Source organism: Cavia porcellus, unplaced genomic scaffold (genome assembly GCF_034190915.1).
Source record: "Cavia porcellus strain 051 isolate PalLab524CR breed Dunkin Hartley unplaced genomic scaffold, mCavPor4.1 scaffold_7, whole genome shotgun sequence".
NCBI classification, from domain to species: domain Eukaryota; kingdom Metazoa; phylum Chordata; class Mammalia; order Rodentia; family Caviidae; genus Cavia; species Cavia porcellus.
The window spans coordinates 27,457,465-27,473,394 of NW_026947490.1; the positions used below are offsets into that span (position 1 = coordinate 27,457,465).

The 15,930-nt window shown below is 53.0% G+C and overlaps 3 protein-coding genes across 8 annotated transcripts; 1 reads left to right on the top strand and 2 right to left on the bottom strand.

Moving 5' to 3' along the window:
• Nucleotides 1–70: 70 nt before the first annotated feature.
• On the bottom strand, nt 71–4,731 carry Izumo1 (izumo sperm-oocyte fusion 1). Of its 6 annotated transcripts, none has more exons than XM_063253051.1 (9): nt 3,241–4,226; nt 2,875–2,949; nt 2,266–2,352; nt 1,981–2,001; nt 1,598–1,678; nt 1,375–1,475; nt 980–1,133; nt 647–790; nt 84–358 (listed from the first exon to the last, which is right to left on the bottom strand). In XM_063253051.1, the coding sequence occupies exons 1-9, from the start codon at nt 3,566–3,568 to the stop codon at nt 216–218; spliced, it is 1,134 nt and encodes a 377-aa protein (XP_063109121.1). In that variant the 5' UTR covers nt 3,569–4,226; the 3' UTR covers nt 84–215. The 6 variants fall into 6 exon arrangements, with proteins under 6 accessions (XP_063109124.1, XP_063109121.1, XP_063109125.1 ...); XM_063253055.1 differs by lacking the exon at nt 3,241–4,226 and adding an exon at nt 4,561–4,731 and having other exon boundaries at nt 224–358; nt 613–790; XM_003465439.5 differs by having other exon boundaries at nt 224–358; nt 613–790; nt 3,241–4,214.
• A 1,328-nt stretch (nt 4,732–6,059) lies between these two features.
• Fut1 (fucosyltransferase 1 (H blood group)) lies at nt 6,060–8,714 on the bottom strand. The gene is made up of 2 exons (XM_013147941.2): nt 8,552–8,714; nt 6,060–8,297 (listed from the first exon to the last, which is right to left on the bottom strand). Exon 2 carries the CDS (start codon nt 8,157–8,159, stop codon nt 7,071–7,073), a length of 1,089 nt encoding a protein of 362 aa, XP_013003395.1. The 5' UTR covers nt 8,160–8,297; nt 8,552–8,714; the 3' UTR covers nt 6,060–7,070.
• A 646-nt stretch (nt 8,715–9,360) lies between these two features.
• Nucleotides 9,361–11,679, top strand: Fgf21 (fibroblast growth factor 21). Its single transcript, XM_003465437.4, has 4 exons — nt 9,361–9,496; nt 10,077–10,478; nt 10,558–10,661; nt 11,148–11,679. The coding sequence occupies exons 2-4, from the start codon at nt 10,226–10,228 to the stop codon at nt 11,436–11,438; spliced, it is 648 nt and encodes a 215-aa protein (XP_003465485.2). The 5' UTR covers nt 9,361–9,496; nt 10,077–10,225; the 3' UTR covers nt 11,439–11,679.
• Nucleotides 11,680–15,930: the final 4,251 nt, after the last annotated feature.

Sequence of the window (15,930 nt, forward strand, 5' to 3'; positions counted from 1 at the left end):
GGCGTCCTGTGAGGAGACCAGGCCTGGGGGAGGAGACCTGGGCAAGGCCGGCCCTGCCTTGCTCCTTAATTCTGGGATTCTGTCGCTGCCTGTTAGTCTCTGCACACCGGACCCTGGGGCTCCCAGCTCCCAGACCCACCTCTCCCAGGCAGCAGCCTAACCCCAGTCGTCTCCTGTCATGGAACCAGAAGTTTGGATCGCACCGGAACAGTGAGTCAAATACTTAGACAAAAAGACAAATCTTTATTCGCTCTCCAGATCTGAGGCCTTTTCTTTTGGTTGCTCAGCAGCAGATTCGCTATCAGTGTTGAGAGGTGAGGACTTTGGTTTAACCATTGTCTTAGACCTGTGATACAGCCTGGGAGAGGGTGAGGAGGGTGCAAATAATGGAGCCGGGTTAGGCAGTGGTTGAACAAGTGATAGCTCTCCCAACATCCCACAAATCTGACTTTATTCTAGAAATTTTGCATCCTCACCCTTCAAAGCAAGCCCCACCCCCAGTAGAAGCCCCACCCACTGTGCAGGCTCTCATTGGCTCCCAGGCCTCCTACTGTATTGGGCAGCAAGAAACCCCGCCCCGTCCTCCGAGCCCCGCCTCCTGTAGCGGCTCACATTGTAACTGCGCCGATTATCAAAAGTATACAACCGATAAAGCCGCAGATCAGCAGTACTAAAAGGCGGCTTCTGAGCATATTCTCGGGCTTCGCAGACGGAAGGGTCCCAGGAATGGACTCTGACACTCCTTCAGTTAGATCTGACTGTTCCTGGTCCTCCAGCCTTTTGGGCCCCACTGGTAGGCGAGGGGCAAAAGAGCGGTCCTGGCCGGGGATGAAGGCGCCCCGCCCCAGTACCCAACCCCCTTCCCGAGCTGCCCGAGGCCACACCCAGAAGGAAGCCACGCCCCCGATCAGATCACGCCCCCGAAGCGGCCTCCAGCTCTCTGGAAAACTCCCTTCTTTACCCCTCACCCAGAGCTGACCTGTAACTAGGAAATTGATTATGGTGGCTGGCTGGGAAGTTATGGTCCCCAATTCACAGCGGTAGTCTCCTGCATCCTCTGGCCCCACCAAGGGCTTGGTCAGGAGGGGCTCCTTCCCCTTGTACAGCAGAGTTTCAGACTTGTTCTCCCAAACCTAGACCCAAGCTCAAAGGATCACAGAGGTTTGGGAGATTCAGGAGTTGGGCAATACAGGGATGACATGATCGCAGAGCCTCAGGGTGAGAGAGAGAGAGATCAAGGGAGACACCGGTTAGGAAATGGGGTCCCCGGTGGTCAGTAGAGGCCACATCTAACACTCTGGGGCCAGCAGATCCAGGGGTGGAGGGAGTCTGATGGATGTGGGCTTGAGAGATAAGAGAGTTGGAGGGCCCCACCCTGTAAAAGCTGTAGTCCGTGAGTCCTTGAGAGGCACGGTGCCAGTTGAGGTGACAGTCCAGGATCATGTCTTCCATTTGATGGAGCTTCACATGGCGATCTGAGGAAGGGGCTGTGAATGCTCCTTCTGCCTTCATTTTCCCCTCAAACAGAGCAGCGGGCGGGCCCTCCTCTAGCCCCGCCCCTCCCGCACCAACCCCTCCAGCCAGCTCTAGTTCTCACTCCCGCAATTGAGAGACTTCAGGCAGGTGTAGACCTCCTTCTCGCACTTATTGCACCAGATCAGAGTCTGCAACATCATGCCTGAAGAGACAAGGCCACGGCGTGTATATGCCCAATAAAGGCAAGGGCAAGGTCAAGGGTTGGGGTACACTGGGCGTCAGATCCCTAAGACATGGGCCCACCAATGAGACAGCAAAGAATGCAGATAGAATACCACCGGATACCCAAGAAATCAAGCTGCAGAGAGAATGCTGGAGGCCCGGGAGGCTCTCAGAGATTGCAGAATGAAGAAACCGCCCTCTCCAAAGAGGGAAGCAGGGGAGGTTGGGGTTGGGAGGGCAGGGATGAGGGACAGAGGGCTAATGGCTATTATTTGGACTTACCACATTTGTTAGGGCAATAAGCTGCCTCAGGCGGGAAAAGAAGAGAAAGAGATGAGAGAATCAGATTTTTAGGCTAAAGAAGGTTGAAGGGGTTGGGACTGGAGTGAGCTCTGAGCTCTTGGGCTCCAGGGGGAGGGAAGGACCTGAGTGAGGTCCCCTCTGCGAATTGCAGGGAGGAGGAGCTGAGGAAGCAGAGAGACTGGACTCTGAGATGCAAGGCCTTTGAGACAGGCACCTGAGGGTTGTAGGTTGGGACTGGGGTCCTGAGCTCCCTGCCTTCCTCACCCTCCTTTTGGAACCGCTTGGCAAGGATGAAAAACTTCTCTTTCTGTAGATGCAGCATCCAAAACAGCTCCTTCACGAAGAGCTCCTCTGGGAGGAAGCAGGGAGTGCACAGTGCCCTGCCTTCAGGCGATAGGCAGGAGGTCTGCCTCTGTGAGCCTGGAATTCTGTTCTTATGTGTCTATGGGACGGGATGTCAATAAGCTGCCCAAGCTGTTCTTAACCTCTTGGATTCCACAAATCTCCTGCTTCACTCTCCCAAGTATCTGGGACTACAGGTACAGGCCACTACGCTGCTCTGGGATTTGTTTACTGGCTTGCTCAGTGAGCAGCACTGAAATCAGGTGCTCAACCGGACCCCAGCCCCAGCTGGGCAACACTCATAAATTTATTTAATCACTGCAACAGCTGAGGGAGGAAGGAGCTGCTGAAGTCTCTGTTTTTGAGCTAAAGGAGGTGTTAAGCCCCTGACTCAAGATCATGTGGCTGGGAAGCCTTAGGGTGAGCTGGGACCTGACTTGGATCCTGGGGTTGACTCCTACAGCTCTGCCATCCCCAGCAATGGCTCACCTGAGAGATTCTGGGCCACCTACACCCCCTTGGTGCATTTACCTCTTACATCACTTTCTGTAAGGCGTTTCAGATCCTTCAGGAAACTCCAGGATGCCTGTTGCAATGTATCCTCATCTGTAGGGGGTATACAGAACCCCACATTCCAACCCAACTGTCTCTAGGCTGGCCTCCCTGTAGAAACTAGGAGGTTACAGAGCAAGGATGGCCCTGATTAAGGAAGTAACCAGCCATCATCCTCTGGGACCTGCAGTTTTATAACATAAAGGTACAGGAAAAGGGGAGAGGGAACAGTATTTGCTATAGAATCTGAAGCCCAGTCTTCTCCATTCCTGAACTCAGGAGACCCTGTCCCTAGCCTCCTTCTACCCCAAGACCCAAGAGGCCATGCTTAGCCCGCATCCTCACCAACAGCCCCCATGTACGATTCCTCGCTGAATTGCAGGTTCTTGAAATCCTTCACGGCATGCTCTACCCTTTGCATCACATCTGCATGATGCTTAGAGCTCAGGTGGCCAGGCAGGTAATCTGTCCTCAAGGACTTCAGCGCTGCCACCACGGATGGGTCACATATAATACAACACCCTGCAGACAGCAGGCAGCAGGCCAGGGCCACCAACAGGAGGGCAAAACGTAGGCCCATTACAGCCAGAGCACAGTCCTTGAATACCACCAGGATGGGGCCTTTTACCCCAAACTGAGAGTAGTAGGTAGATGCTAAAAGGGGAGAAGCCATTTTAGGGGACCTCACTGAGCCCCCTACCAGAAACAGGAAACAGGATCTTTAGGAAATTTCCAGATTAAATCTCCTTCATCGAATGTCTCCATAGCATGAGACATAATCCCAATCCATAGACCCCAAATTTAGGGTCTTCGTTGCATCCCAAAAAAGCATTAAAGCAGGACCCCACCCCCTACCCACACAGGCTCCCCAAATTCCCATCCATGGCCTTCCCAACTCCCCCAAAGCCACGAGATCCATAACCCCAAGCCTCAAGTGGATACCCCAAAGCCCCCAAAAACCTGTTATACATTAAACTGAAATTTCAGGGCCCTCACCAAATAAACTGTGCAGGACAGGGCCATCCTCGGTATTATCAAAGTCAAAGCTCCCTCAAACCAAAACTATACCCAAAATCTCTAAATCTGGGGACCCTGCAAACTTAAGGAAGTCTCCCAACCATCTTCCAGTGCCCGGTAGACCTTGTCCACCCTCCCCCCGACAAAGACCCCTAATTTGCAGGGCACACCATTCTCAGCAAACAGAGCTCCCGTGTGCCCTAACCAGCGAGGCTCTCCGACCTTGATCTCTGACTTATGCCCTTAAACCCTAGGGTTGGATCAGGAACCCAGCCACCTCCTGAGGGCTTCTGAAAGAGGAAGCTGGGGCCCTAATACCCTCCCACCCCCACCCCCGTGGTCCCCCCCCCCTCCCCGCCACTAAGATTAAGGACAGGGTGTGGAGAACTAGGAAGAGACTGGCTGCATAGAATCCAGTTTGTCGACTGGGATGAGTCGTGAGCTGTCCTATCTCTACCAGAAACTCCTGTCACTTCCTCTTTCGAGCTTCTCACGTGGCCCCCCTCTTCAATCCCTTGAGACAATCCCCTGGCTTCTATTGGCCCCGCCCAGAAGCCCAACTCTGAGTCGGATTGGACCGAAACTCAAGGAGGTCTAGATAGGCGCTCCGTGACGTCACAGAGGCAGTCCCAAAACCAAAGAACTTGCCCAGCGCCGGCGGAAGGAAAGCCATCTGCCTGCTCCGGTTCCACAGCCAAGGTCCGGTTTATAGCCTGCAGCGTCCTCCCTTCCCTTGGCCCCAGAACCCAGGCTTCCGGCTGTTCGCACACTGGTTAGTTGGAAACCCTGGCGCCTAGCCATGAAGATGCGAGTAGTGGCTGTTTCCAGCCTAGGACTATAACTCCCAGAAGGCCCTAGGGCCTCTTTCTCTATCCCAAACTAGGGCCGTCAGCCCCATAACTGTATGGGAAATGTAGTTCAATGACACTGCCCACCCCCCACCCCCCAGCTCCTCTACCTTCTCGCCCTTCTGGGCAGACTGCTGAGACCCTAGTAAAAAAAAAAGATCTGGAATAGATACTGACAATCCTAGAAGATACTGAAGACTTAGCCTTTTGGAGCCTTTTGGGTCCTGGAAAGTGCCTTTCTCTTTTTGTGCATGACTCTGGTTACCAGATAAACAGGTACTGCAACTCAAGACATCATGAGCAATGAAGTCGGCAGCCAGGCATGCCGCTGAGCTAAATCCCCGGCCCCTCAAGACTCTGGTTTTGTTGTTGTTGTTGTTGGCGGTGGTGGTATGTGTGTGTGTGTTTTGTTTTTGGTACCAGGGATTGAACTCACAACCTTGCGCTTGCCAGGCAGGCGTTTATGCCGCTGAGCTAAATCCCTAACCCCTCAAGACTGGGTGTTTTTTGTTTTTGTTTTTGTTTTTGGTACCGGGGATTAAACTCACGACCTTGTGCTTGCCAGAAAGGCACTTATGCCACTGAGCTAAATCCCTGGCCAAGACTGTGTTTTAAAGACAAAACAAAAGAAATCCCCCAAAATTCTCCACCTTTTCTTCCACTTTTACACACATGCATATGTAACACACACAGCTCCAAAATATCTTCAGCCACAGGAATTGATCATGTAGACTTTTAATTCACATTCTCTCCCTCCTGTCTGTGGCAGGGGAGTGGGGAATGTACCCTGAAAATCCCTGATAAGAGTTGTGATTTAGGTTCTTGGATAGGGCATGATTACATTTACGATATCTAAGGAATTTTCCCTCCATATCTAAAATGCAGCAAGAGCTTCTGAAATCTTAGTCCAGATCTCATCCTCCTTAATTAGACACTGCTCCTGCCTGGGCTTCAGTTGGGTTTCGGGGTCTGCATATCCTTGAATCTATTTATCACAGATCTGCCAAAGCCAGATTTAGTGATTCTGGGAGCTCAAAGTACGTAACAGTTGATGAGGAGCACAATAGCCCTAGCTTTCTGTGGGCTGCTGATCTGCAGAAAACAGACCCCAGGACAAAAACAATTAAGAAAAAAAGAGACCCCAGATCCACAATGGTCTGGCTGCAGAGGTAGAAGCTTCCTTGATCTTAAACCCAGAGCCAATATGTGCTACTTCCCTTTTTGGCAGTTTTGAAGCTTAAGAAAAATTAAGTGTCCCTGGTTTAGAATAGAAGGTGGTGCTTCAAAGCTGCATGTCAATTGTATCTCTCTCTCTCTCTCTCTCTCTCTCTCTCTCTCTCTCTCACACACACACACACACACACACACACACACACACACACACAATTTAGGCTGCCTACTCAAAACTCAACTGTGAAGATTTTTCCTGGGCTGAGGGTTGAACAGAGTTTGGCTATGCACACAACTCCCTAGCTACTCCCCATGCTCTGAACAGAGCACAAGAATGCCCTGTCCCCATCTTTCTGGCAGTGATAAGGTGCTAAGCTTCCTTCCAATTATGGCTTCTAGATCCTTCCCTAGAGTGGAAGGGGATCCTGTCCCCTTCCAGAAGGGCCTTGCAGGGTTCTTTACAGGCTTTAGACCTGGCCCTCTCTAGAACAAACTCTCCTCTAGAAACACTCAAAAATGTAGGTGCATGCTTGCTCTAGATAACTCATGAATTCCTCCAGTCTTCTGAAGACCCAGGGGGAAAAATAACACCTTGTGTAGATAAGATAAAGACAGGCAAGCAGCCACCCAGAAGTCTTAGGGATATGGGCAGGAAAGAGCAGAGGGGGCTCCTATAGCTGCTGGAGCTACCACAAGCTTCTCTGGACATTGCTAACCACTAGGAATAGGTATTCCAGCCAAGCATGGTGGCATATGCCTGTAATCTCAGCATTCGGGGGCTGAAGCAGAGGATGGCTGCGAGTATGAGGCTAGCCTAAAATACAAAGTGAGTTCAGGGCCAGTCTGAATTGCATAGTAAGACCCTGTCTCAAAAATTCAACAAGAAAGGAAGGAAGGAAGGAAGGAAGGAAGGAAGGAAAAAAAGAAGGAAGAAAGAAAGAGAAAGAAGTTGACACTGGTTCTAGAACTTCTAGCACTTCCAGAAAGCCCCTCCTCCTTTCCAAGTCTGGCCAACTAGAATCGAACTGGAAATGGGACCACCCCACTGGCTTATCCAAAAGCTACCAGGCCTCCAGAGAGTGGCTTTAGATTGATCTGATCTGCATGTAAAGTCTCCCTAGGTCCTTCCAAGACCCCGGCCTATATTTTGGGTGCCTGGAGTGGAGATAAATCGGCATCTATACCCACCCACTCAGGCAGGAAGGCAGCCTTAGGCTTGAAGATCCTGAGGAACTTAGAGTTTGGCAGGGTGAAGTTGGCCAGGTAGATGGTGTCGCCACCAGCCAGGTAAGCAGCCCAGAAGCCAAAGGTGCCAATGGTCATGATGGTGTGGTTGCACTGTGTGAGCAGGGCGAAGTCCTTTCCTGGTGTGTTCTCCTGCCCATTGCCGGCAAAGACCACATCCCCCTTGGAGGTATCCATGTTTTCCCTGCACCACTTCATGCCATTGCTGGTGACAACAAAGATGGGGTCCTTGTAGCGGGCCCGGAACCAATCCATGGCCTGCTGGAGGTAACTCCGGTCGCCTATCACTCCCTTCCAGTGCTTAGGCATCAACTGGACATAGTCTCCACGGCGCACATGGACCCCGACAAAGGTGCGTGGCTGGGACCCCACGTGGCCCTGGTGCAGCTCTCTCAGGATATCCTGGGCCTCCTCCCGAAGTTGGTCATGGATGGTAAATTCACTGCGGATCTGTTCCCGGAGATGGTGAAAGAAAGTCCAAGAGCAGGGATAGCCGGAGAGCTTCAAAAAGGGGTCTTCTAAGTGGGAATACTCCTCAGACATCCAGTCGTGCAGCTGCAGCTCCTGCCACGGTATGTGGCTGTCCACCTCGGGGGCCAGCACGGGCAAGGTGATGCGGAACACAGGGGCCAACATGGTGTGCATGGTGGACAGGATGAAGGCGCGGCGGCCGTTGAGCTGGGCCAGCGCAAGCAGCGTGGCATACTGTCCCATCTGGTTCCCGAAGCGGCCTTTGGGGTAGATAGTCCAGGTTCCTGAGAGGGAGGAGGGGTGCTGGGCAAGGGAAGAGGTGTTGGCGCTCAGTGGTGTGTCCGGCAGGCATACGATGGCCACTGGAGATGCCTGCAAGTGGCAGTCCTGACACAGGATAGATCCAAGGGTATCTTGGAAGATGTCGTTGAGGTAGAGAAAAAAAGAGATCCCTGAGAGAACACAGAGGAGCAGAAAGCCCAGGCAGAACTGGCGGGGGCTGGGCGCCCACATGGCTGCCGAAGGACAGGCCACTTCAGGATGGATGCTTGTGACTGAAGAAGCTAAAGATGCAGACTCCCGGTGTGAGGCAGGAGGACAGGAGAGCCTAAGCCATAGGTTGGAGGGCTGAGAAGTTTGGATTGCCCGGGGCTGCAATAGAAATTACTGGTTTCCAAGCTAGCAGTGGTGCCAGGGCCCCGACCCTCCTCCTGTAACAAGGCCTGGCCACTGACCCCTTTCTCAGTTGCAGCACAGTTCACACCATTAAGAAGACAGGAAGTAACTAGCAAGTGAAACTGGACAGCCCCGAGGAGGGATCCTGTGTGCCGGCCACCTGGAGCAGAGGCACAGGACCCGCGCGCCAGGGACTCGGCATCCGGCATGGCATGCGCAGGGCCACTCACCTGAGTGCAGGCAGGGTGGTGGCGGGTCCCCAGTCCGCTCCGCCTGGCCGGGACGCGCGGGCAGGGAGCGAGAGCCACACCCGTCCTACCTCCCGGATATCGGGGTCCTGGGGCTGCAGCCCTCGCCTCCACGCCGGCCCCCCATTGGCAGGGAGGCTGGACTGGAAGGAAGGGACTAGCGGGGACGCAACCTCCGCCCCGGCGCGCCCGGCAGGTAGCAGGGAGGGGACCCCGCCCTGAGCCAGGGCCAGGCCCGAGGCCGGCCCCCGCCCCCGCCACCCCTTTCTGGTGAGGGCTGCGCCCCGGCCCCTACCTCTCGGCCTCGAGCTCTCAGGGCTCCACCCGGGACGGCAGGTCCGGCCGCTCTGCCCGGGATGCGCTCCTCCCCGAGGAGGTGGGTGGACTTGGAGCGCTGCTGCCGCGCCCTCCCCGGGGGACCGAGAACCTGTTAGCCAGGACTCCCGAGGACCAGCTCTCCAAGGTCCAGGCTTCCAGGTCCCCACGTGCGCTCCACCCACATTCAAATCCCAGAACTCGGTCCCCGACCCCTCGTTTTAGGGAATTCGGGGGTCTGGCGCCCCAGTGCTACTTTCTGGAAGGAGAAAGGTGACAATCAGAGAGAAAGGGGCTTTGTGCTCCCCACCTCCGTAAACACAGAAATTTCCTGCCAACCCAGAACCATTTCTGTCGCTTTGGATCAGCCAAAAGAGAGATTTCACCCGATTCCCTAAAGATCTGACCAACTTTCCTCCGCACTTTGCCCCCAGACCCAGAATCCAGGCCCTCCACTGCGCCCCAGGGGCGTCTCAACCGGAGTCACCGACTCCTGTTTCCTTTCTGAGCGGGAGCACCTGTCTGGGCCAGGTAGCTGAGCTGGTGAAAGAAGCACCAGGATTGCATCAGGAAGAGGACACCAAGGGCGGAGCGGGATCTGGGGAGAATGAGGTTTGCCTGGGGCGGGAGGGGGATTCCGAGTCAGGACACCACCCCTGGTTTGTTTTAGGAGGCAGGTGCACTTTTCCTCAGATTACCTGTCAGACTCTCCTTCCCTAGAACACAGAAATTCAAATGGGACAAAAATTCCACTTGTGGAATAAAATCAGCATTTGTCTCCCAGGGAGGGTGTTTCTAGAACCCCTAACCTTCCAGATACAGACATGGGGATCCCGGTCCCACCGACTCCCTGACACTAGGGTCCCAGCCCAAGCACCCTGACTCTGAGACTCAGGAGTCTGTTACCCCAGATCCTCCTCTCTCTGGCCCAGGAAGGAGGTCCTGTGCCCCTTCCGCCCCAGTCCCAGTGAATCAGGCTGTGTCTCCTCCATCCATCCTGCAGACCCTGGCAGCATGCAGGCCCCCAGCCTGGCATATCCCCCGCCTCATTGCATCATCCCTCCAGCCTGCTCTGGCCACGGTGGAATTCCGGGTCCTGCCAAGTGGGTCAAATATCACCAATCAGAAGTGGGGAAGGCGTGTGGGCAGTGTGTCTGGGTATAAACACCAGAACGCCTGCATTGGTCCCCAGAGTTTGGGTGTCCTGGCAGCTGGAATCCACCAGCAGGAAGACCTGAGACACTGGTTACCTGAGCCACAGTGGGAATCCACTCTTCCGGATAAGAGGGACCTGGATCCTACACTACTCTGCTCCTCAGCCTCACATCCGGGACTGCACTGATGACGCGTGCACCATTGATGGACTGGGCCCGGACTGAGTGTGAGCGCCCAAGGCTGTGGGTCTCCATGCTGGCCATCCTTCTGGTGGGAGCCTGCCAGGCACACCCTATCCCTGACTCCAGCCCCCTCCTCCAGTTTGGGGGCCAGGTCCGGCAGCGGTACCTCTACACAGATGATGCTCAGGACACTGAAGTGCACCTGGAGATCAGGGCCGATGGCTCAGTACGGGGCATTGCCCACAGGAGCCCTGAAAGTGAGTGTGGGAGCTGGGCACCCCCAGCTGGAACAGAAGGGATGAGGGGTGCTCGAAGTCTTACCCTTTTCTCCCCCAGGTCTCCTGGAGCTGAAAGCCTTGAAGCCAGGAGTCATTCAGATCTTGGGAATCAGGACTTCCAGGTTCCTGTGCCAGAGGCCCGATGGGAGTCTGTATGGATCAGTGAGTTTCTGTACTGTCAGCTTCACAATGCCGGCCTTGGCAAGTCACTGTTCCTAGTGTTTGAGGACACTGAGGCCCAGGTAGGGCCAGTGTGAGGGCAAGGCTGGACATGTGTGGACAGCCTGAGAAGCCAAGTCTTAGGACTGCACCCCCTGATCCTGGCCACAGGGCCTCCGCTGTGCCTGGCTCACTCTGGGACTTTCTAGAAGCCTTTCTATGACCTTAGGTGTGAGGCAGACCTGCTGCCTGCCCCAGGGAAGCCTTGAGGTTACCTGGCCTAGAACATTCTAGACCAGGGGCAGGCAGGTGGCTTCTCTATGACAGGGATAAAGGAGAAGTCAGATCTTGAGATTTGGTTTCCTGAACAGGGCTAGAGCCTGGACCCCTGGGTCTGAGGGAGGAGTCCAGAAGTCTGGCACCCGGAGGCATGCAGTGGGAGAGTATAGAGGAACTCGGGGCTCACACCCCTATTCTCTCTCCCCCCAGCTCCACTTTGATCCTGAGGCCTGCAGCTTCCGGGAGCTGCTGCTTGCTGATGGCTACAATGTCTACAAGTCTGAAGCCCACGGCCTCCCTCTGCACCTGCTGCGCGGTGACTCTCTATCGCAGGAACCAGCACCCCCAGGACCAGCCCGATTTCTGCCACTACCAGGCCTGCCCGCAACACCCCCGGAGCCACCCAGGATGCTGCCCCCAGGGCCCCCAGATGTGGGCTCCTCGGACCCTTTGAGCATGGTGGGGCCTTTATGGGACCGAAGCCCCAGCTATACTTCCTGAAGCCAAGGCTGTTAATTTAGCCTCTTATTTATTGGGGTATTTATCTTATTTATTTTTTTAGTTTTCTTACTTGGAATAATAAAGACTGTGTGGGGTTGGGGATTTAGCTCAGCGGCATAAGCGCCTGCCTTGCAAGTGTGTGGTCGTGAGTTCGATCCCTGGTACTGATAAAAAAAGAAAAAGACCAAAAAAAAAAAAAAAAAGACTTAAAAAAAATAATAAAGACTGTGACAGAGGATAATCTAAGGAGTGTGTGTCAGTGTGAAAAGGGGGGCCGGGCTCTGCATCCTGTGTCCACGTGACCCTGTGACCCCTGCCACCCCGCCTGCACCCCTGCTGCCCACTGAGATCCCAGCCTCCCTCTGGGCTTCGTTGTCCTGCTCTGAAAAGGTATCCTCAGGGTCTGTAGGGCGATCTTGCTCTTTGCTGTTTAACAGAACAAGATGTTTTCTTGGGTGCTTTGTTTTGTTTCACCACTGGGCATGGAATCCAAGGTCTCTCATATACCGGCCAAGCATCTTGAGCTGAGGCTACATCCCCAGCCTTTTATAGGTTTTTAAATTCTGAGACAAGTTTCCACCAGGTTGCTCAGGCTGGCCTCCAACTTGTGATCCTCCTGTGTCCTGAAGTTGCTGGGGTCACACCTATTGGAACCGTATTTATTCACCCCCACCCATCCTTGTGTTCTCTTGTGGCACTAAGAGGTGCCTCAATAAATGGGGGACAGCTAGGTGTGGTGTTGTACATCTCTAATCCCAGCACTCAGAAGGCTGAGGCAGGAGGATCAGTGCAAGTCTGAGTCCAGCCTGTGCTACAAAATGAATTCCAAGGCCAGCCTGAACTCCATACTGAGACTCTGTTTCAGGAAGACAAATATATATATATATATATATATATATATATATATATATATATGACATTTTTTCAGTGACACTGCAGCCCTTAGCCTCATGGGAGATGTAGTTGTCTTCAGTATTTGGAGGAAGAAATGAGGAACTATCTTGGCCCACAGAGCCAGAGCAGACTCCTTGGTCTTGAGCAGCGTGGGTTTGGTGCAAACACAATGCTCAAGTCCTGCAGGGTCACAGTGCTAGACATCTGGAAGGAGGATCCTAGGTGAAGAGGAGAAAGGAACCTAATACTGTGCTCCAAAGGAGGAAAGCTAGAGGCTTGGAGTCGGAGGTCTCAAGTCAAAGATCAGAATTCTTCCATCCTAGGAAATTATCAATTAATTTTGGAATGCGCCCACTTCAGAAAGCTGCTCAGTCAGCCGCCATCAGTCTCAACAATCTAGATTTTCATGTTGTGCATTTCCAGATGAGGAAGAAAGCAAGGACAAAGCCAGGTGTGGTGGTGCACGCTTGCAATCCTGGCACTCTGGGAGGCTGAGACAGGAGAATGGCAAATTTGAGACCAGCCTTTGCATTTTAGCAACTTAGCAAGACCCTGTTTAAAATGAGTGGGTGGGGGTAGCTCAGAATGAGGCCTGGAATTCAATTTGCAAAGCTAGACAGAGACAGAGACAGAGACAGAGACAGAGACAGACACAGACATGAGAGGAGAGGAGAGGAGAGGAGAGGAGAGGAGAGGAGAGGAGAGGAGAGGAGAGGAGAGGAGCATTAGATAACATCTGCAGGACTCAGCCCCTCCAGGTCCCCAGCTGTCTGACCTACTGTGCCTCAAGCACAGTAGAAGAGCTGTGGTCTCAGCCCTTCTTATTCCCAAGTGTCCAGTCAGGGGAGCACCAGGCTGGAGAGCTGCGCGCCTGGGTCTCTCAGGGCCCCAGGAGAGACTTAGTGCCCAGAAGAAATAAAAGTCAGTGCCTAGTAGAAAGTGCAGGTCTCCATCCTGGGGGCTCGGGGAAGGGAAAGAACAGGATCAGAAAGGCCACCATGCTCCTGGGAAGGTATGGCCTGGATCATGAAGCTTGGTGACAGTGACACATGGGGTTGTGGTCTGAAAAGACCAGGGAAAGTCCAGGGAAGAAGTCCAGTGAGAAAGTGCTGGGCACCATCCGGCCATCTTCCCGCCACATCACCACATCCCTTATCTTGGTAAAGAGACAAGGGAAAAGAGAGGACATTGCGCAACTGAGATCCAGTGAGAGGGGGACGGGCAGGAGAACTTGGACCTATGTCCAGGCTGCACACTTCGGTGTAGTGGGGTCTCTGAGCTCCCGGTTTTGCAGAGCCCTGTCCAGCACAGACTTCCAGTGGCAGGTTCTTGTCCTCTGTCCTCAGGGTCTGCTCAAGGTCACTGTCCCACCGAGCATGCCTGGTCCCATCCCACTCGACCTTTTGACCACCCCACTCCCGCCTACTGCCCACAGGCTGCAGATGAGATGCTGCGTGTGACTGGAGGGAACACAGCCCACCCAGAGCACACAGCAGCGGTGGAGAGGGTGATGATGGGGAGAGGTCCTGGGCCTCCAGAGTGGGAATGATTTAATCATCAGTGTTACACCAGGACGGTTCTGGGGATTTAGTGTCAGGTGAGAGGAGCACTTGTTGTGCAGTCTAGGATTAGGCCACTCTGCCAAGGAAAGGATGGAGAGGTAGAGATCTGGACTCCAGGGCTGGCTGTGGGGTGGGGATGACCCCAGTTTGCATTTGGTTTTGGTTTGGTTTGGTTTGGTCTGAGACAAGGTCTCAGTTTTGCAGCCCAGGCTAGCCTCGAACTGGCCACAACCCTGCCTCAGCCTCCCCAGCACTGGGATTACAGGTGTGTGCCCCCACGCCCAGCCAGCTCGAATTTGTAGACCCAAACCTCGACTCCCAAGGCTCCAGCAGGTACACTGAACTGCCGACTACACTGTGGTGGGAGGCTTCGGGCAGCATCAGTGTTGTTGGAAAGGCACATTCTGGTCCCCAAATCTATGGAGTCAAAAACTCTGAAGAATTGGTTGTGATGGGCACACCTGTGGTCTCAGCACGGGAGAGGCTGAGGCAGGAAGACTGCCACAAGCCCAGGCATATTGTGAGTTCAAGGCTAGCCTGATCTACATAGTAAGACCCCATCTCACAAAACCAAAATCAAAGCCAAACCAAATCAAACAAAACCTGGGGGAATAGGAAAAGTCAGAGACAGAAATCTGTAGAATGGCTTCTGTGAGGGAGAGACCAGGGGTGGGGCTCCCAGGCACACAGCCTTGTGGCGCAAGGCAGCTGCCTCCCACCCGGGGCTGGAGGCTGGGAACCACAGGACAATGTCTCTGGGGAGGAAGGCTCTGAGGAGAAGGCTCCTTCCTGGCCTCTCCCAACACCTGCTCCCTCTGGCAACCACTGGTATCCCTAGGCTTGTAGGTGATGCCACTCCCATGTCTGCCTCCGTGTCACATGGTTTCTGTGTGTGTGTGCACATGTGCACGTGAATTTCATTTTTTGCTACGTAGCACAGGCTGACCATGAACTCAGGGACTCATGGTGATCCTCCTGCCTCAGCCTCCGCAGTGTGGGATTACAGATATGTGGTACCACGCCCCTCTTGTATGCTTTTTGGTTAAAATGAACTGAAGCACTTGCCTAGTTTGCTCAAGGCCCCAGGTTCCACTCAACTGCAAAACCTAAAAAACAGTAAGATGGCTAAAATGGTAAATTTCATATGATGGGCACATTCCCACAATAAAAAATTAATTAATTGCTTTCAAAATCTAAAAACCCTGGGTTGATGGGGCATCCACCCATCCAGCCCAGGCATGGTGGAGCACATACCTGCGATCCCAGCATTGCAGAGGCAGAGGCAGGAGGATCATTTCGAATTGGAAGCCAACCTGGATTACACAGTGAGTTCCTGCTCAGAAAAACAAAAGAGGCCAAGCCTGGCGGCATACACCTGCATACACAAATTCTGTGTTAAGTTTGCCAAAATGGTAACAACAAAAACCGTGCCAATCTGTACAAAGAAAACAGTAGAGACTTCTGTTTCTGTTGTGGTTCTGGACAGAAGGAAACAAATTCTCTGTTGAAGAATGTGTAGCTATGTAAAGCCCAGTGGGGTGGCACAGGCCCGCAATTCCAGCCCTGTGGGAGGCTGAGGCAGGAGGATAATAAATTAGAGTCCAGAGTGGGAACTTAGTGAGACTCTGTCTCAAAATAAAACAATTTAAAAATCCACTGCTCCATACTACATGACTTCACCCTGACCTGTTCAAATGGAAATTGAGATTGCAGAACCAGCAAAGTAAACTGACTGTGGCTCAGTTTTATTAAATTATGTTTTATTAAATTATGACCAACTATGCATAATATGAAATTTACCATCTTAACCATTTCTTCTCTCTCTCTGTCTCTTTCTCTGTCTCTCTCCCTCTCTGTTTTTTGTCTTCTTTTTTTTTTTAATTTTTTTTTTTGTCTTTTTCGTTTTTTTTTTTTTTTTTTTTTATTGGTACCAGGGATTGAACTCATGACTGCCTGCTTGCAAGGCAGGCACTTATGTCGCTGAGCTAAATCCCCAGCTCCTGTTTTTTGTCTTCTTGAGACAGGGTCTCACTGTA